Source organism: Molothrus aeneus, chromosome 2 (genome assembly GCF_037042795.1).
Source record: "Molothrus aeneus isolate 106 chromosome 2, BPBGC_Maene_1.0, whole genome shotgun sequence".
NCBI lineage: Eukaryota > Metazoa > Chordata > Aves > Passeriformes > Icteridae > Molothrus > Molothrus aeneus.
This window is the reverse complement of record NC_089647.1, coordinates 99,684,269-99,705,322: the sequence shown is the minus strand read 5'-3', so window position 1 is coordinate 99,705,322 and position 21,054 is coordinate 99,684,269. Positions and strand designations below refer to the sequence as shown.

The 21,054-nt window shown below is 44.3% G+C and overlaps 1 protein-coding gene across 1 annotated transcript; it reads left to right on the top strand.

The window, feature by feature from the left end:
* The first annotated feature begins 4,878 nt into the window (after positions 1-4,878).
* Positions 4,879-19,895, top strand: ASB9 (ankyrin repeat and SOCS box containing 9). The gene is made up of 8 exons (XM_066571632.1): positions 4,879-4,972; positions 9,546-9,625; positions 10,609-10,716; positions 11,628-11,778; positions 12,331-12,465; positions 13,809-14,000; positions 17,012-17,178; positions 18,336-19,895. The coding sequence occupies exons 1-7, from the start codon at positions 4,879-4,881 to the stop codon at positions 17,134-17,136; spliced, it is 885 nt and encodes a 294-aa protein (XP_066427729.1). The 3' UTR covers positions 17,137-17,178; positions 18,336-19,895.
* The last annotated feature ends 1,159 nt before the right edge of the window (positions 19,896-21,054 follow it).

Sequence of the window (21,054 nt, the reverse complement as noted above, 5' to 3'; positions counted from 1 at the left end):
TCTGAGGTCCATTTTTAGAAGCTAACAGAAGTCTCAGTTCTGGACAAGGGTTTAGGAGATCCTGGGGTAATTTTGTGTAAGTCCACAACTGCATTTTGTAGAAGTGTTGGTGTTGGCAGCTTTCCCCAAGGGAGCTGCTGGAGGTGCTGTTGTGAGGACAGCTGGAATGTGCTGGCTGCTCCCATGGTATGCAGAAGTATGGAAAGCTGTGCCACATGAGAGAAATTTCTAGAGGTGAGCTCCAAGGTCTGGAAAGCAGCCTGTGGGTGTGGGTGGAAGAGCTTATTGAAATGTAATGTGCCGGATAAGCCCTGATCATCTAACCCCAGTGAAACTGGGGAAGAGAAGCACTGGGGCAGAGGAGACCCCTCATTAGACACCTCCCTCCCATCACCCATTTTTTACCATTCCATCTTTCCAATACTCCTGAGCTGTTACTGCTCTTGCCTCCTGGTACTGATAAGCAGTGGGAAGAGACAGAAACCAGGGAAAGGCATGGAAACTGGCTTTTTTTGGGAACACCCACCATGTAGGGAACATGATCTGTGTGGGACCTGCCATGTGATTGCTGCTTAGCAGGGCCAACCCAGCTGGCCTCTGTGGCTCTGAGCTTGTTTGTGCCACATTTGGGTTTTCTCCACATTGGTCTAACCACTGGGATTAGTGGAAAGCTAATTTTTTTTAATGTGAAGTTTCTGACAAAATTAATATCTTTGAGGAAGTGATTTTGCTTTCTTCAGAAACAATTATTTTACACTGGAAAGTTTGGGAATCAAAAAGATTTGCCAGCAAACCAAAAAATCCCCACTGTTTTTCAAAACTATTAATGAAAAGGGGAAGAAAGAAATTGAAATCTGCTCAATGTCTGGATTTGGGTTTCACTTAGAAGTTGGTATTGGACAAGACTGCCTTACAGTTTGCCAGATGCTGGCAGTCTGTGCTGAAAAACCACCACAGCTCCCAAGGGCTGGGCTGACACTTTTACTGTTGTTACACCTACTGTGTGCTGGCTGGAGTGTACTTGTCACATGTTTCACCACACAACTCACCTGGCAGTGGGGGCAAACCATGACTGCAGCCCACAAGGGAGTAAAAAAAACATCCCAGGAATGATAGAAATCACAACGATTTGGAAAAAACCAAAAACCACCACCAACAACAAAAAACCATCACCACCACCACCATCAACAAAACAAAAAAAACCACAAACCCAAAACAAAAAACACCAAACCAAAACCCAAACCAAATTTTAACCCACCAGCTTTCAGGGTTTGGATTCTTTTTGCCTGAGCAGGAGGACATACATCTGTTTTAAATCCTGTTCAGAAAGCAATGTCAAGATATATTTTGTAACATATGAAGATGCTTACACAGATGTTCACTGAGAGTCAACTGGCACCAGGTGGTGAAAACCAGATTGCTGTTGCTTTTCTCTCTGTGGGGAAAATGCCCCTAATCCCCTTCTTGACATGATGAAAATACAATAACCTTGTTTGCAAGCTCTCATGCAAATTTTGTCCTCTTCCTTGGGAAATCTTGGTGCTTCTGCACATCTGCAATGAATTAAAGAACAGATCCAGGTGCTACTGATGTTGCCACGATGCAACCAAGATATGTTTGATGCTTTCTTCAGGTTTTTTTGTTTGTTTTGATTTAGAGTCTCTCTTGCTAAGTAAATTGGCCATCCTGCAGAAGGGAACAGTTACTTGCAGAAGTGTGTCTGGTCCCCAGCCAGGCTGATGGAATGTTTGCAAAGGGAAGTTTCTGTGAGGGTGAGAGGAAGGAAAATGAAAACATTTCATGTCAGAAAAACTGTGAAAGAAGGAAAGCCTCTGGAGGAGAGACTTGATTTGAGGAAAGGAAATTAGGGATACAAGAACTGGACAGTATTATTAATTTTTCCAAGAGAGAACTTCTCCACTTTGTGTCAGCTCAAGGATTTCCCAGCAGCTTTCCAAAGAAAACCCAGATACCTCTGGAAATGACACCAGTGCTTTAGTGCTCCTGTGGACAAGCTCTGGCAGAGTTAACTGCTGTGATTTAAAACATGCCTGTCCCAGATGTTTGCCTTGCTTGCTGACTGGAAATTACTGCCTTGGAGGAGGATGTGGCATGTGCTAGGGTCTCAGAGCTCGAGTTTACAGGCTGGAGAAGAAAACTGCATTTGCAGGTTTTTGAGCTGACACAACGGGCCAGGTACTGAGCTGTGGCATCAGTTTGTGGCCAGTGCTGCCATCCCTTGTGTTGGATAATCTCTGCTGAGAGTTGGGAGCCAGGCAGGGAACAACAGCTTGGATCAATGCAGATAAATCTGTCTGACCCGTCTGTCGAAACGCTGCTCTCTGAGATACAGGCACTCCAAAGCTGAGGCTCTGTGGGCCAGGCACTGGGCAGTGCTGGCCTTGGGCTGGATGAAGATGTTTCACCCTGAGCTGCAGCACCCAGAGGCTGTGCAGGACAAGGCACAGGACAGCACTCGGGGCTGTCAGAGCTGGGACCCTTGGCTGCCAATTCAGCCATATTTTAAAGTGGATTTTAGCTCTTTACACGTACACAGCAAATTCTCTGCTCACGATTTCGGAATCCCTTTTACAATCAGTGAAGACTGACTCTAAAATTCCAATATGTGTACCCCCAGAGCAGACATCTGAAACAGGTGAGACAAAGTATGGTTTGAAAATGCCTATATTTCTTCACTAGTGCTAAGGAAAAGCTAGGATTTCTCACCTTGATTCTGAAGTTAAATTGAACAAATCTTATGTTTTGTGTCCAATTTTCTGAACACTTTATGTAATTCTGTGGTTTGCATCCTCAGAAACCAAGGCTGAATTTTCATACCAAGACAAGATTTACCAGCAGTGCATTTTCATGTTTGTAGCAATATTTGTGCTAATAATAATAATAAAATAATTATAAAATTTATGTGTACAATTTTAAAAAACTGATTAGCAAGTGGAAAAAAAAAAAGAACCAAGATAGTAGACCAGTCCACTGAATTACAAAAAAATTTAGATTTCTGAACGAGGAAAAAAAAATTATTCCTTTTATAAGATATGCTGTACACAGAAAAAAAGTAATACTAAGTGTTGTCGATTCCACTTTACTGTGCACTTCTATGCACCAAGGATGGCTGCACGTGTTTAAGGATAAAGTAATGTCTGTAGCTAGGCCTGTTTATGTAGAACTTGGGGGTGTATTTGCTATCTAAATGGAAAATAGTATTGTAATGCTTAAAAGCTCTGTTGTGTCTCTGTTGTGCAAGCTGTTTCTGTATTTGAAGTTCTGTGTTGCTTATCTTGAGATCCAGGTCGATGTTAAAACATGTTGCATGGAAGTTCTGCCTACTTCCACTTGAACACAAATGGGCAAATATTCAGTGAAAGAAAAAGGATTTTGTGCTTGCAAATTATACTAAATTGGGAAGGAAAATAGTGTGAATAGAGATGACTTGTGAGAACAGAACTTTTGCAAAACAGACACAGAGAAATGAGGCAGAGGTGCTCCTGAAAAACTAACGAAGACTTTTTGGGTTTTGTTTTTTTGGTTTTTTTTTTTTTTTTTTTTTTTTTTTTTTTATGCTGTTTGGTTTGTGATGGTTTGTTTAGGCTGAGAAGTTGATTAAAAATAAAAGGACGCTGTTTTGGTACAAAACTGCGGGTGTGGCTCAGTGAACTCAGCCGGACAGGGTAAGGGGACCCGAGCCCCGCTGCGCTTCGCTCCCCACGCCGCGCAGAGCTGCGGACGGGCAGCGGCAGCTCCGCGCACCGGCGGAGCCGCGCAAACCCTGCCCGGGGAGCGGGACAGAGCCGCGCAAACCCTGCCCGGAGACAGAGCCGCGCAAACCCTGCCCGGGGAGCGGGACAGAACAGCGCAAACCCTGCCCGGGGACAGAGCCGCGCAAACCCTGCCCGGGGACAGAGCCGCGCAAACCCTGCCCGGGGACAGAGCTGTGCAAACCCTGTTCGGGGACAGAGCCGCGCAAACCCTGCCCGGGCAGCGGGACAGAGCCGCGTAAACCCTGCCCGAGGACAGAGCTGTGCAAACCCTGCTCGGAGAGCGGAGCAGAACCGCGCAAACCCTGCCCGGGGAGCGGAGCAGAACCGCGCAAACCCTGCTCGGGGACAGAGCTGTGCAAACCCTGCCCGGGCAGCGGGACAGAGCCGCGCAAACCCTGCCCGAGGACAGAGCCGCGCAAACCCTGCTCGGAGAGCGGAGCCGTGCAAACCCTGCTCGGGGAGCGGGACAGAGCTGTGCAAACCCTGTTCGGGGAGTGGGGCAGAGCCGTGCAAACCCTGTTCGGGGAGCGGGACAGAGCTGTGCAAACCCTGTTCGGGGAGCGGGACAGAGCTGTGCAAACCCTGTTCGGGGAGTGGGGCAGAGCCGCGCAAACCCTGCCCGAGGACAGAGCCGCGCAAACCCTGCTCGGGGAGCGGGGCAGAGCTGCGCCTGCCCGTGGCTCTCCTTGCGCATCCCCTGCAGGCAGAGTTTGCTCGACTAGTTGAACTGGCTCTTTCTGTCTCGTATTTTTGGCAAACTAAGAATTTCCTTCCTGATAAAAATGAACGGCGGGCGCCCCGATTGGGCGTCGCGCTGGAGAGGATGTGACATCAGGCACATCTCTCGCTCGGCTGGGTCGCTGGCTGCCGAGCAGGGCAGCCCGGGAGCTGTTGCGGTAAATCCCAGCCCAGGTGCTCGGGTTTCTGCCCAGGGAGCTGCCGGCACCACGTCCCGGCCGCCGCAAGGGCTGCTCGGCTCATGCGGGCACAGCCTGCGCCAGGGACCGCTCCGGCCGCTGGGGGCTCGCCGGGAACGATGGAATTTGAACTCTGGAACCCGAGCACAAAGTGAAAAAACAGCGCTGGGGCAGACAGGGCTGAGATGGATGATGAGAGAACAGATCAAAATGCCTGCAAACTGCACGGAGCTGCAGGCCAGGCATGTGCAGCGCCGCCGGGTACCCCGCGGATGAGGGGTAAGTGACGCTCCTTGGGGACAGACAGGGCTCTGCCCAGGGACACGGGCAGGCTGCGGTGCTGCTGCTCCTGTGTCCTGCTTCGGGACAGAACTCAGTCAGCCCCACAAAACTCCCCTGTGCCTTTGTACTTCTGAGGGGATTTTAAAAAGCTGTTTCTGTTTGATACTGAAATTTTGGTTGTTTTTCTTTCGTATCACAGAAAAGAGTGGTTGGTTTTGTACTTAACTTTGTGCAGGCAGAAACAAATGCAGCACTTGGAACGCAGCACACTGAGAAATAAGTTGAAATGTGGCGTGTTTGACTTAAATTAGTGCCAGCAGGAAGTTCAGCACTGGCTCAATTTCTCCTTTTCTCCTTTCTTTTTCTTTTTCTTTTTCTTTTTCTTTTTCTTTTTCTTTTTCTTTTTCTTTTTCTTTTTCTTTTTCTTTTTCTTTTTCTTTTTCTTTTTTTTCTTCTTTTTCTTTGTTTTCATTCCCTTCCTCCTTACTTTCTTTCTTTCTTTTCTCCTTTCTTTTGATTATTTTATCTTTTTTTTCCTTTATCTTTTATCCTTTCCCCTTGTCTTTCAGATGAACAGACCTAAGTGTTGTTTAGGCTGAGCCTAGTGGGTTCTTCTGCAGTGGCATTGCTGTGACCAGTGCTGTTGTGGGCACATAATAGTGAGCAGTTACTCAGACCTCACTCCAGTCATTGCTCTGTGTCTGGCCCAGAGCCATTGAAAATATGACATGGTAAGAAAAGACAAGTAATTTAACTTCATATCCTGAGCTGGATGTGTTCAATGTGGCTCTGTTTCTGTGAAGTTACTCCTTCATCTAATGGCAAGTGCAGATGGAATGAGGTAAATTCAGAAAATGTGACTTTATGCTGTCTTTGCTCCTTTTCTGGGCTGTTCAGGATGTTTCCATTAATACCAAGTTGAAAATTAGGACCATAAAACCAAAATGCAAGGCTGACCAGTCTATCTGCAGTGTAGTCTGCCTGCCCTCGTGTGTGCCACGTATGTATAGCCTGAGGCTGGGGTGAGCAGGAAGGCACAGCAATATTATTATTAACAGTGTGAAATAGAACTAGTCCACACTGGAGATGAGCTCCATCCCCTCAAAATGGAGGGTGGAAGGAGGGAATCCCACATGGCACAGTGCTGCACACATATCATTTGGTCCTTTGAAAATCAAAGTTTAGTCCATTCCTTTCATGTCTGCCTGTTCCTTAGCAGAGTCAGTAAGCTCTGCTGGCAATTTCCAGCGGGAATGTATTTGGCTCAGGCTATGTATATCACAAACTTTAAGGGACAGCCTTTGGGTATGAAAAATACCATTTGTAATACTGTTCTATATAATGCTTTAGGGTTTTGTATCTGCAAATATGAATGCACGAGCATACCTTCACTGGAAGGACTTAAGAGCCCCTTTCAAGTTGCACTGTGCGTGAGAGGCATGGGAGGAAACCAGCCTAGGGACAGGCATGGAAGGTGGAATGCCCTCACATGGTCAGAGGTTGGGAAAAGTTGCTTCAGCCATCACCACAAAAAGCAGTGCTCTAGAAAGGTCCTGAGAGAGCTCTGTTGTGCACAGGGAGCAGTCAGAATTTGTATGTGTGCATGGTTATTGCCATGAGATTCCCTCTGTGTACACCACCCTGCCAGTGTCACGTGCCTGTGTGATAGCAATGCCATCAAATATGTCCAGAGTTTAATGTAACCCTGGGCTGGCTGGAGTTTTCTGTAGTGGAAGGGGAGCTAGGTGACCCAAAGCCACTGGAAGCCAGTGGGATTTGGATATCTAGATGCTGAACTCCTGGGGTCTGACTCAGCCTCCCTGTGGACTAAGGTGTGGGTAAATTTTAAATGTGGACAAATCATCTTGTTTCTTTGTGAAAGAGCAGTTGTACCTGTTTTTGACAGTCAGGAATCCTTGTTGCAGTGGTGGTACATACAATGAACAGCTGTGTTCCCCACACACACTGGCCTTGCTACTCCATATGCAGCTCTGGTGGCAGAGTGTCTGGGCACATTAATGAAAGTCACTAGATCAGGATTTTGAAAGCCTGTGGTCAGCTGGAATTGACATTTGCTTAGGTCTTAATCAAATACAATACAGATCTTTTATATGCTGACAGTGTGCCTCCTCTGAAGGGTAAAAGAGGGCAGTGAGACAAGGAAATCCACTGCAGCCTTTCTCCTCTTCCAGGCAAGAAAGTTGAATTCCAGCCTGGAGCAGGCAGAAAATAGAAATATGGTTATTTCTATTTTCAGGAGGTGGTGCCTTGGGTCAAGAAACTGGGGAAATTTGCCATTCCTTCCAGGGGGGTTGCCTCCCTGGCATTGCTTCAGGTTAGAGGTGCTAGCTGCAGATGGAGGTAGGGCAGGAGAGACATCAGCCTGGGGCTGCGCAGTTCATGGCAGCAGATGTGGAATTATGCCATCACAATTAGTCATCAGTCAGGCCTTCAATCCTGCTCCTCCCAAGGGATCCAAGGCTGGTGTGATGAACTCCCTAGGGCTCCCTAGGGCTCCACTTCCACCTAGGGTAAAACTCTAGGTTTCTCTCAATTACAGAACTCCCAGATGGATTATGTGTTAGCACATACCTCTTTTATTTTTCACTGACATGTATTTTTAATGCTTATATGGTCAATCTTTTAATTCATTGTTAAAACTTGGAAACTTGCAAGCCAATGGCCAGTTCACAGATGGCTGATCTGGCTCTTTTTAGAGTTTCAGCAGAAAGCTGTCTTTTCTCAAGCAAGGACTGAATGGATAAGATCCACACATGGACATGTCCCTCTTATGTCATCATGACACGATGCTATCATAAGTTGGTACAATGCACAGGTTGGTACAGGCACAAACGCCTGCCAATATTTGTGTGGCCAAAGAAAGTTCAAGTTGCAGGTCAAAAAACTTGTACTTCAATCTAAATTTTTAGAATATCTATAAATATACTTGTTACAATCATGCCATTTAGCTAATGGCATTTGTTGCTAAATGGGAAAAGCTTTTTACATACCCTGGGAACACAACTGACTGTAACACAGGCAGGACCAGCAAGAACAGCGCAGTCAGATAAGCATCAATTTGACACACATCACTTAGAGCAAAGCTGGTTTAGTCAGTTAATCATTGCATGCTTTAATAATTGTAGCTCAGTTTTGCTGTCCTTATGAACCAGAACCACAGCTTCCAGAATTGGCTGTCCATCCTTTGCTAAAGCCAAAGGAGGTTTGGAAACCTCATGAAACTGTGTAAATGTTGTGGGATGCAGCCCATGGAACATAGAAGGAGGCAGGCAGAGCTCAAATAATGCTAATAACAGAGAATAGTGATTTCTTTAAAAGCTAATTCATAGACTCATAGGTTTAGATTGGAAGGGACCTTTAAAGGTTGTCTAGTCCAACACCCCTGCAATGAGCAGGAGCACCTTCCATTAGACCAGGTTGCTCAGGGTCCCATCCAACTTAACCTTGAATCTTTCCACAGATGAGACATCTCCCACCTCTCTAGGCAGCCTGTTCCATTATTTCACACCACCACATTTTCACATCTGGCCTAAATATACCTTCTTTTCATTTAAAACCTGTATGATCATCAGCTTATGTGTAAACATTCTTTTAAAGAATTATAGTGGCTTATTAGGGTTTTTTTGCTGAAGGCAGACTTCCTGCTGTTAAGGATTCCATTCCATGCATGTGCTCTAGTATGGTTCCTGAGAACCTCAGCAACTCGGCCAGCAAATTGGTCACTGGAGTATTCTCTGTAGCTAGTGGAAGGAGAGTGGGACATCTCCAGAGAACAGCAAAATGTCTTTCCACAGGAAGCTGTGTGAAGTGTTCTCTGTAAAGGCTTTACTTCCTTCCCAGGGGGAACCTGGGACATTGACATAGAGCAGGCACAGGGTTTTGAGTGCTGGGATGTAAATATCTCTCAGAGGGGTTATTGCTGTCAGCTGGCTCTGAGCCATAAAATCTGTAATATGGAAAACCTCCCTCTATTAAAATTTGCACAGTATATACATGCTGTACCTCACTTGGTGGTTTCAGCAATGCAGAGAACACAGCTATTACTTAAAATGCACCACTCATAGCAAACACTGAAAACTGAAAGACAGAATGAACAGGTAGCACAATTTGTATCCTTGTACTTTGGTCCCTTCTCTTGCCAAGTGTTGTTGGCTCTAGTCCAGCTCTGAGCAGAGGTAAATGACTGATCAGCCAAACCCTCTTCAAAACATATTCCTTTTGAGATAATTGGTAAAATGCAATAAGTTTGTGGGGAAAAAAAAGGCCCTGGAAATAATTCAGAGAGAGGAACAAGCTCAGCCAGATCCAGGTGATGTTCTGCAAATCCCTCTCCTGTCTTCTGGAGGGGAGTGCAGCTGCACAGTGCAAACATGGGATGAGTTAAAATGCACCCAGAGGGAAACCATCTTCATGTCTGTCTCCCTCACAGCATCTGCTCCAGAGAAATCTTGGCAGCTCCAATAAAGTAGAAGGGAGGTCACACAGTTGAAGTAAAGTATGCTAGTGAAATAGAGTTTTTAGCCTTTTTCCTGACTTTGTTTTTGTACAGACTTCGTTTCAGACTGGTCTCCTTTACATGAGGCCTCTATCCATGGGCGTCTGCTTTCCCTGAAGAGGCTCATTGAACAGGTACCTCTCTCCTGGGTTCATGTGGTCTCTGCAGGGTTTGTTCAGTGGATGAATGCCCTCTGTGCTCTACTGTGAAATTTCAGGGTGAGAGAATTGTGTTAACCAGGCCACAGTGAAATCTGCATGCAACAGGCTTTTCTTTCCTACAGTCAGTTCCTTGCCCAGCACAAGCTTTGTGCACTAATTTGATGATGTACTGAGCTATCCAGGGTGATGTGTTAACTGTGGCAGAGGTAATGGGATCACTGGGATCTCTGGATGGCTGAGGGCAGCTCCTCTGCACCTCCTGTGTGTGCCTGTGAGCAGTTTTGGTGCCCCAGCTGAGGGGCCAGCTCTGGACCCAGTCATGGGGCTGCCTGAGGCTTCAATTCAGTCACCAGACATTTGTTTCTGAAGTGCCTGAGCATATCTCAGGGCCCTGGTCCCTCCACAAGGTCAGGGATAGGTAGAAATAATTTCTGAACCTCACCACTTTGTTTCTTCAAAATCCCTGGGTTTAACCTGTGAAGGAGGTAATGGAAAGGGAAGGGGCGTTGGAGACTCTTCCAGCTTAGTCTTCTGGAGCACCAAGATTGTTAGAAACAAAAGATCCTGTGGAATCCAACCAATGTTTCTGATGCATTTCTTCCCTTTGGTGGTTGCCTCGAGGCAAAGAGCAGAAAATACTTCAAGAGCATTTCAGGGTTCAAGCCAGTCAAACAACCACAACATACTGTCCCACTGGACAGTCCACTAAGCTTCTGTGCTGGTTTTCAGGGTGTGCAAGCATGGCCTCAGGTATGCTGTGCCAGTATCCACTCCAGCCAAAGCATCACAGCCTCTTCATCCCCTTCATCTGCTTACTTGCTGAGAGGAATAGCTCCAGGCAGCTGGGGAAGGTCTGGTTACATAAGGCTTTTAAAGAAGGGGTTTTTTTTAATTGTGGATTTTTGTATGGGGGTTTTAGTAGTTGGTTGTAATGATATTTTCCATTATCTTATCAGGGGAATGATGTCAATCTTGTTACAGCAGACCAGGTGTCTCCTCTCCATGAAGCCTGCCTAGGGGGTCATGCTGCCTGTGCCAGTGTCCTGTTAAAACATGGTGCTCAGGTGAGCAGGTGATGGACACACCACTGTCTCCAGTGTTAGTATGTTGTATGTGATGTCATGGCAGAGTATCTCTGTGATTTACACTCTGTACTTAGCTCTGCTTGAGCTACTTCTGAAAGGCACTTCCTAATAAAGCAATCCAAAAAGCACAGATATAAGCAGCAGTTATTAATGTTCTTTAGGTGAGGATGAAATGTTCTCATCTTTCACAAGAACAAGGGGAAGTTCATCTTGCAAAGTGTTTATAATCCTGCAGCAGTTAAGGATGTGTTTTGTTTTCTGCATATATTAATCTTATTGGTATCAATATGCAGTCTAAAGTAGAAGCATAGGAATGTGACAATCAACTGACAAAAAATGGGAAGAAAATGGAAACAAGATGCAAGTACAATGGTGTAATGGTGTCTCATGGCCACTACTTTTCAAGCTAACTTTAAAATTATAGTGAATAAGAAAATTCATTCATACATACATTACCTTACCAGATATTATCTTTCGATTTGAAATTAAAAAAAAAGAAAATAAGGAAGGATTGCAAACTTTCAGCTAAAATTGGACTATTTCAGAAGAGGGCTATGGATAGGTGTGTTTCAGCTAAGATAACTGAGAAATGGTCATACATTTAGCTTGGTAACTCCTGAGAGACCCTGGAGGGGCCCTGATGATTTTTTTTTTTTTTTTTTTTTTTTTTTTTTATTTAGAGAGACTTGGGGGAAATTTAAACAAATGTTTTTAAATGATCATTTTAATGAAAAGTATTAGTCTTCAGAAGCACTGGGGAGTTTTGGCGTGGAATTAAATAAAAAATATTGAAACCCCTATTTTCTGCTGAGAAACTGGTTTGTTATCATCAATTCTTAAATACCAAGAAGAAAAAAGTCTTGCTGGATTTTTGTGTTATTTTCCCCCAGGTGAATGGAGTGACTGTTGACTGGCACACACCACTGTTCAACACCTGTGTCAGTGGCAGTGTGGCTTGCTTGAATTTACTGCTGGAGCATGGAGCCAGCCTACAACCACCCTGTGACCTGGCATCCCCCATCCATGAAGCTGCTAAGAGAGGTAACCCCACAGCATCAGCCTCCTTTCCATGCTGCTAGAGCGTGTTGAAGTGGAGGAGAGGGATAAAGAAGATCCTTTTCTTGGTTTGGGTCATGTAAAATGCCTTGCTAATTGGTCTCATCATGAGGGGTGCAGTTCTTCCCACCCCTGTTGCTCCTCAAGGGCAGGTCAGCTCAGCTGTCAGATCCTCTGAGTTCACCTGGAAGGGAATGCAGTGTCCAAATCAGCTGCCTGCAATGTGGACATTTCAGGGAGACATCTGGCTAGCTTCAAAAGGAGAAACATGGAGTGATTCATCTCATCTTCAATAGACATCTGAAATGAGTCAGATAAAATGTGAGGGCTTTAGCCTGTGAGGCTTTAGCCTGCTGTGCTGAACGTGGCTTTTCAGCTCCTGTTTTGCTGGCTGCATCCATTGGAGTGGATGAAAGCTTACACTACCACCTCTTGACAAAACATTGAATCCTTGCCAAACTACACTGCTGCAACAGAGACTTTGCTGAAAAAAAAGCCTGATCTCTGTGAGTTGACTCTTCCTTTATCCCTTTTAAGGTCACGTGCAATGTGTTGAACTCCTTGCGTCCCATGGGGTAAATATAGATCACAACATCAAGCACCTGGGTACTCCACTCTATGTGGCATGTGAGAACCAGCAACTCAACTGTGCCAAGAAGCTGCTTGAGTCAGGTAAAAACAAAAATAAATAATGGTGTACTTTCGTTTCCTGAAGCATCTATCTTTGGACTATCTTTGTATCAAAGATTTAGAGGAGCTCCTGCTTTGGGACCAGGAGATGTTTCACTCCTAAGAGCAGCTCTGGTTAAATGTGGTAGCAAGGTGATCAAGAATTCAGCTTGATAGCTCCCAACAAAATGATGGGCGATCCTGGATTTCACATGGCTGATTGTGTCTGGAACAAGCTATCCTTTCCAGTGTCTGTGCATGTGATGCTGTGGTTATTTGAAGTGAACAGGAAGAAATTTAATTTTTAAATTCATTTTTCACCTCCTCTTTACCCAAAACAATTGAGTCAGCCACTTTTACATAGTATTTCTGGAAGCATGTTTTGATTTCCAATGAGTTCATAAAAAGTTGGAGACACTTCCAACACAGAAGAAGGTTCAGCACTATATCCTTTGCACCACACAAAGCTGTTAACTCCAAATGCTTGGGTAATTACACAAAACCATTTCTTGTTATCCACAGTAGTACAGGTCTTCTAGCCAAAGGGGCCATATAACCTAAAGTAGCTACATCGCTGGTACAAAAATGATGGACCAACAAAGCTACTTTAGAAAAACAAGCAAAAATCATATATATCACATTTTGGTAGGTCATTGTTTAGTACAATGACCTTTTTTGGGAAGAAGTAAAAATACAAATTAATCTAAATATTTTTAATTTAATCTAAGTTAAATGTTGGCAACTATTTTCTTTTTCCTGCTATTTTTTTCTGCTGCCTCCTGTATATGGGAATGTGTACTCTAAAAACATAGTTTTGAATTAGTTCTGCAGCTCACCTTTCTTAGGGTGTTTTAGGAGCCATAAATCCAGGGTAATGAATGGGGGAACTCTCATCAGGGGTGCTTATGCCCTCTTTGACCAAAGACCTCAAGAATTTTTCCATCCTCGCATTTTTCCCCTAACAGATGCTTTTTGGAAATCCCACGAGCTTAAGCCTCCAGTACAGAGCATGTTGAAACCCTGCCTTTATTTTAAGGGATGGGAAGCAGAGGTGGTCCATAGGTGGAACTGCACCTTTGTCTTGCTCCAAGATACCCTGGGGCTGGGCTGTGGGTGAAGGACTTCCTCCTGCACCATTCCTCTGGGCTCATTTTCTTATGCACAGCCCCACTCCTCAGTCAGTGAGAGTTGTGCTCGTGCAAGTTGTAGCACCAAGCCCCAGAGTAAGGGAGCCCAGGTCTGGGTGCAGGCTACAGCACTTGTGTGTTACTCAGCTAGTGCAGGGAATGAAAATGGGCTACTGTGCAGTCATGGGGTTCTCATTGTTGTCTGCCCCTCCTGTTCAGGAGCAAACGTGAACAGTGGCAAGGGCCTGGACTCCCCTCTGCACACGGCTGCCAGGAATTGCAGCGTGGAGCTGGTGAAGCTGCTGATGGACTTTGGAGCAGACCTTTGGCTGAAGAATGCTGAAAACAAGAGGCCAGTGGAGCTGGTCCCACCTGGCTGCCCTGTGGGCCAACTGTTCCTGCAGAGAGAAGGTGCCCCTTAGAACTTGTTTTAGGGAAAACCCACACAGACTATTGCACAAGGCTAGGTTATTCCAGGCTGCTGGCACTGGGAAACTGGGAATAACTGAGCTAACAGTGAACTAACCGTGATAATGATAAGAAAAATAACCCATCCTGAACCTCCAGATTTTTAATCTACTGCATCAGGAAGCAATCATCTTGAGCTTGCCATTTAGTGCAAAATAGAGTTTAGGGTGAATAAACAAGCAAAAGATGCCTTAGAAATTAATGGTAGCTTTTTTCATTACCTAAAGCTTTGAATTTAGTGAGAATCTGTCAGTTCCCTTGTGTCAGACAGCAGTAGACCCAGGAGTGTTCCATGGAGTGTGCTGACAAATGCAGGCAGCAAATCACCTCTGATGGGAATTGAGGCTAGGTAGGGAGGATGAGGTTTGGGATCTCTGGATATACAGTAGATGGTCAGGTTTGTCTCAGCACAAATGCATAAATGCAGATTTGCAATCCAAAAAAATTTAATGCACGTAATACTAAAAAAAGGGATATTGAACCTGGTTTTTAATTCTTTGTCCTTTACTTTTATTCTTGGGCCAAGTTTTTACATAGATGCAGAAATATCTTTAAACTGAAAGGCTACGTGATTTTTTTTATATTAAGGAAAATTGCACAGGAGCTATATAAGGGATTATATATTTCTATTCATTTATACACTTGACTCTCTAAAGACCAACCTTATGTGCTGAATAATAACAGCAGTATCAAACCATATGCTTAAAATTTAGGAAGAGTCTGTTTCATTCTTGTAAATTAAATAGTTTCAGACAATTTTATTTTATTGATTATGAAATCTTTAATGAATTATGGAGAAAAATGTTACTTATTATTGAGGGAAATTAGAATGAGATCCACAGTGTCTACTCATTTTTATACTTGTGTTCTTCCTTAGTTTTTCTCAAGTCATTCAGCAAGCTATATACATTACTAAATAATCTGGATTTTCATTGTTTTAAACGAATTGGTGATTTGTTTATAACAGTTGCACATTGATGAGATTGTTGCCATAGAAAGGTAAAATTGGAATAACAAAGTGATGAATCAGGCCCTGCTTGAAAAATTAATGTGAAAGTAGCTTGGAAACAACTGTGCTGTGCATGTTATGCATGAGCAAAGGATATTTGGTTTCCCAACCTAATCTATGGCACACAGAGCAGTGATCTCTTTGAGTTCCAGTCCCTGCTGCATTCAGTTCCTGACTCCTGTGGCACTGCATGTGTCCTGTTTATTTGAGATAGAAAAACATTTCAGGCACACCCTGTGCTGCTGGCCTGGAAACGCTGCTCAGGCTGAGCTGACAGCATGGGCAGTGAGGACCTTTCTAAGTGAAATTCAGCAATCAAAGTCAGAAACAATAAATGCCTGAAGGGAATTTTCCTGTGGAATAGTGCTTTTTCTGATGTTCTCCAACATGCCCTTCTCTGAGTGGGGTCATGCCTGTGGACAGCTGATGTCTGGCTGCTTTGGCTGGCTGAGCAGTTGTGATCTAGGAGAGTGGGGCAAGAGCTGCTCTCCTGCTCTCCTCCATGCAGGGCTCCTCTCCCCCCAGAGCCAGCTGCTGGAGCCCTGCAGCCCATGCCAGGCAGGCTACAGGAGCGTGTTTGGCCACCAGAGATGAGTTGTGAGTGTGCTGACCCAGTCACCCTCCCAGGACCAGCCCAGGGCAGGTGTAGTACATGTGGTGGTTCCCTTCCTAGCAGTTCACTGTGCTGCTGGACCATCATACCTGCTTACATCTCAGGGACAGTCCTGTGTGGGGGTGGGAGAATTAGTTAATGCTCCAAAAATGTACTGTGTGCTTCTGTTTGCAAAATATTTTCCAGTGTAGTGTCACTGCTTGTGTTTTGATAAGTCTTCATGTTTTGGGCTTGGTTGTTTTTTCTCTTAATGGAAGATTTTGTTTTTTTAGTGAGATGTTTGCAGGCAGAGCCTTTATCTGTGGGATCAGAGTCAAGCACAAGTGCAGTGTGATACTGCAATAGTTTAGCTAGCTTGCCCTGTTTTGTACCCAAGAACAGGGTAACAATTCCTATGTTGGCTCCTAGGAGAAGGGTGCAGCCCTTTGCACGGCCCTTGTGATATCACAGCAGCTTTCAGCCTTGCAGAGCTGCTGGAAATGTGGTGTCCTGCATGAGGGAAGTCTCAAAAGCTGATCAAAGCTGCCACCTCACTGCATTTTTGTTGTGGCCTCCCTTCCTTCCCTCTGCTCTGCAGGTGGGAGGGCACCTAAACTGTCCCTTCCCAGCTCACTCACCTCCCTCCTGCTTTCTGCAGTGTCCCTTTCATGTCCTCCCCATTCCCTGCATCCAAACCCCCCATTGGTGCCCATCTTTTACCTGCCCTCCCAGAGCCCCTGCCACCCTACACACTCATCACCCCTGTGCAAACAATGCTCTGCAGGGCTGAACACTGGTGGGTGCTGCAGGTAGAGCTTCACATAGGAATTTCCTCTTCCTGAAAAGGTTTTTCACTTAGATTTTTTTTAATAAAGTGACAAAGAATCTTCAACAGGGCTCCCATCTATCAATATGGGACCGGTTCACCTGGAAGGTTTAAATAAAGAACTATAAAGTGCTTCTTTTGCTATGTGTTCATCATCACTGTTATGAAATATGCCTCAAGAAAGCAGTGGAGTGAAAACTTTGATCTCACTGGGGGAGTGAGAGGAGGGAAGGGCTTTTAAAGTAGCATCAATCATCTCTTCTCAGACAGTACAAACATTTGTACAGCTTAAAAGGGAAAGGCTGATGCTGCTGATGCCAGCTGAGGAATGACAGAGTGACTAGGCCTGGACTGGATTGCAGGAGGGCTGGTGTCCTTTGGGGGTGCAGGTTTGACTTTTCAGTGCTCAGTGTGGAAACCTGGTGAGAGGTGGGTGGCAGGGGGTGGGTTGCACAGCTGCTGTTTCAGGTTTATAGTCTTGGCATTATAAAGCCACGTGTGTAACCTGTTCCCTGGATCTCTCTCAGGGCCACTGTCCTTGATGCAGCTGTGCCGCCTGTGCATCAGGAGGTGCTTTGGATACCAGCAGCATCAAAAAATTACTGGACTTCTCCTCCCAGATGAGCTGAAACATTTCCTTCTCCACATTTGAGCCTTTTCATGTTCAAAACAGTGCCTTTAATAACACAACAAGGTTTGTTGACTTTTTTCATCACTAGTGTTGCCAGTGTTTGCAATGATAATTTATGGCAAGTTTTGGTCTCCAGTAATGCCCAGGTCAGAGAAGCACAGGACTGACCAACTTGCTCAGTTCTCAATGCCATCACCCCCACCAAATCCATTTGGAAAGAAAAAATCCTGCATGGTTGCATAGTGAAGCTTGGAAATGTGATGTGAGAGCCCCCTTGAAAGCACAGAAAATTAGCATAACATTTTAAAATAGATCTTCCAATTCTCTGGCACGATTTCAGAGGTCTTGTGGTTGACAACCCCTTACAAAGAAAACACATGTCCCAGCCCAGCAGCAACAGCATTTCATGTGACCATGAGGCACACCAGGAGAGCTGCAGAAAGCTTTCTCACATGCCTGTCACCTGGGAGGGCTGTGCCCACAGCACCACGAGGAAGGGGAGGGAACCCAAGTGAACCCAGCTGCCAAGCAAGGAAGGCCCTCTGGCAGAATTTATTCATTTTCTAAGGGCATCACACTGCAGACAGATAAGCACCAACCAACATTTGCATTTAGGCCAGCATCTGAAACAAGCATTTCTGCCCTGACAGCAATAGGTCACTGCTGATGGCAGTCCCATACGGTGCCATAATAGCGGGGCAAAAGTTTTTAATCATCCAATAAAGAAAATTACTCCTGATACTTTGAGACATAGAAGACACTTCAGAACTACCCATTTTCTCCTTGTAGCATGTTAATTTTCAAGGACACAGGCTAACAGGCTATTAGTAGTAAGCATTGAGTGCTTTTCTGCTCTGAAAATTAGGTGATATTTCTTAAGCATTTTTCAGCATGCATCAGAAAAACAACAGCTTCCACACCCCTTCTCCACCCAAGAAAATATTAAGAATGAGATATTTTTTTTCTGAGAGAGTTGCTACCTCATTCATAGCATTTTCCATGGGAGTAGTAATAATAATGCCTCTAATATGTGGTCATAAAACAAACAATGAAATCAAAATCCATTCCAAATTTAAAAGCAGTGGGCAATTACTGCACCCTGCTCGGTTGCTGGGCAGTTGACTCAGTGTATGACATATGTAGTTCTTATTCCACTGAGGTCATAAGAACAATTATTTCCAGCTAAACATTAACATTGGGCATTTTTCTTTCCCTTTCAGAAATGGGTCCTGCTGCCACAAGCCAAAGTGCAGTTGTGACCACTCTGCTCCCTTGGGTGCTCCCCTGGGGATATGAGCTGCCTGATGGATGTGGGAGCAAGGATGCTGAGACTCCAGCTCTTCTTCCCATTGCCCTGTTTCCTTTTGAGCTCTAAACCAAAGTGCATCTGCATCACCTGGGAGCAGCAGCATGCCCAGCACCCTGAGGGGCTTCCATGTCACCCCTGAGCTCAAGGGGCAGCCACACACTCAGTGCTTCTGGAGATCCTTTTTCACTTTGCTGTGGAGACTCTGTAAGAGGGGGCTGGGAGTGCAAAAACTGCTTCCATCCCTAACAGCAGCAATGAGAGTCACAGAGCCCTCAGCTCAGAAGAGACTGGCAGCCTTCAAGTACATGAAAGCTGATTTTGGTGTTCACCAGTGTGCCAGTGTGAGCAGTGCCAGCCTGCCTTGTGCAAGGGGAAGGTTAGAGAGGAGAGGTCAAATGCTGCCTGGATGCTGGTATTTGATGTAAATCACAATTCAAATCCTTGTCTGCACAGCATGACTGCTGGCTGTAGGTGTCCAGTGAAGGTTTGATTCCTTTGTGCTGACACATCACAGTTCTGTTGGGTTTGTGGGACACTAAATTGTACCCTAATGGGACAAAATGACAAACACAGTTAGGTCTCTAACTCCTCTGGTGATAGAGACACTTGGGAATGTGTCACTTATCTGACCCAATTCATCACACATATTTGAGCCATGTAAAAATCAACTGGCTGGTTTAAGATGGCCTTCCATCTGGTTTTCCTCATGCCCAGGAAGAAAAGTAGACATCTGTCTTCACAGAGGTTAAATAAAAGCAGGTATCTGGGATGGGGAAGGTATATTCTTCTAAAATCACTGTCTTAATTAAGCTGAATCTGCATTGGACAGTCAAGGAATGGACAGTGAACCTGCTGCTTAAATTTTGGACATTAAAGTGTGCTTTGGTGACACAGTGGAGAGCTGGAGTTCCATTTCATTATATCCTAGATGATGAAGAAACATTTGTGTATGTACTAATTTTACTTTTGCCTTTATTTTGTAACTTCAGCCAATGGGTTTATAGGAGTAATTATAATACCAGGAGAAAATTGCTCTGAGAACCAGGTGAGGGTGTTGCTTCTAGTTTGCTTTTCTTATGAAAATTTCATGGTATGACTCTTGTTTACTTGAATTTCTCTGCCCAAGTGGAATTAGAATGAATTCTGTATGCTCAGTTTGTATCATCTCTGTGTGTTTACTTATTTATTTTCATAAAAATTGTGGTCAACACTGGTGAAATACAGCTTTATGCATCAACACTTATCCAGTTATAAACTGTAAAATACAAGATGCAAACTGAATAAGCTCTTTATAGGTGAGGTTTGGATTTTTTCTATATTTGAAACCATTCAAAATGTAATGCAGGATTTAAATGATTGTCAGGAATATATTTATTCACATTCTTTCTTATTTTTATGTAAACAGTTTAATGGTAGTTAAGTCACACAATTTTGTAGGATATTTTCTCAGAAATAAATATTTCATACTCTTTTGCTTGTTAATTTGTTTTCATTCAGTTTTTAAATGATAAGCCTAATTTTTTGGATTGACTGATAATATGGAGTTTTGAATTCTAATGTCTTGCAATCCCACATGTGGGCAGGTCGTGAACAGAATATTTCCTTTAAATAAAACTATAGTAAATATGAGACTAAAATGCAAATACTGTACAAAACTTGCCTTTTGTTGATGTTTTAATGTAGAGCTGGACTTCTGAAATTCCTTCTTGGCTCACTTGAGGATTGAAAAAGATGAAAAAGTGATAGAAATATGAGGTGAAAAGGAGATATAAATTACACAAAAGAGGAAAAGATGTAATTTTAGATGGTTACTGTCTTCAGTTTAGTTTTGGGTTTTTTGATTTTTTTTTGGTTTTATTTTTAATTGATTTGCATAAATCTGTTTCTCCTGCCAGCTAAGCAAAAGGTGCATGCAATGTTCTGGTGCTGCTGTGTGTTTGTACACAGCAGGAACCCTTTGCTGGAAGTGAGGGTGGAGGTCCCAGTGTGGTCAGAAGCCCAGCAGGTGTCTGTCAGTGCCCTGGGGTACACTGCTGGCCTGGGCAGGTGTGGAGGGACAGTCATTCCCTCTCCATTGGATGCATCTCTGGGAGTCCCTGCCCTCAAAGACCAGCTCAAAGAGCGAGGGCAGTGCCAGCAAATTGCTTTACAAGGTGGTTTTTTTGATGGATAGAGAGCTATTATAGAAACTGTGGAACTAAAAACACCTCAACGAAAGAAATCAATGGATTTTAGTAAGACAACAATCTTTTGTTTTATTAAAATATATCTGGTGCAATAAATCTCTGCAGTTGCTAGGTGGGATCAGCCACATCCCAGGACACAGCTCTTCTTTCTGCAGTTGTGGAAAGGTCCACAGCTGTCCTGGGCCTTTCTTGTTTTATATTTTCTCTTAACTGGAAACAACAGACATGCAAATCTAACAAATGTAACATACAGCTTTGCAGCATATTCAGAGAATGTCCTCTCGCGTGTTCACTGACATGAATTCCTTTGAAGATGCCTAAGAAGGAAATAAATTTTACTTTACTAGCTTAACCAAATGGGACAGACTGGCTGAAAAATAGTAGGCTAGTGGTGAAAAAAAGAGTACTTTTATGCCTAATATGGGATATGCTCAATTCCCATCG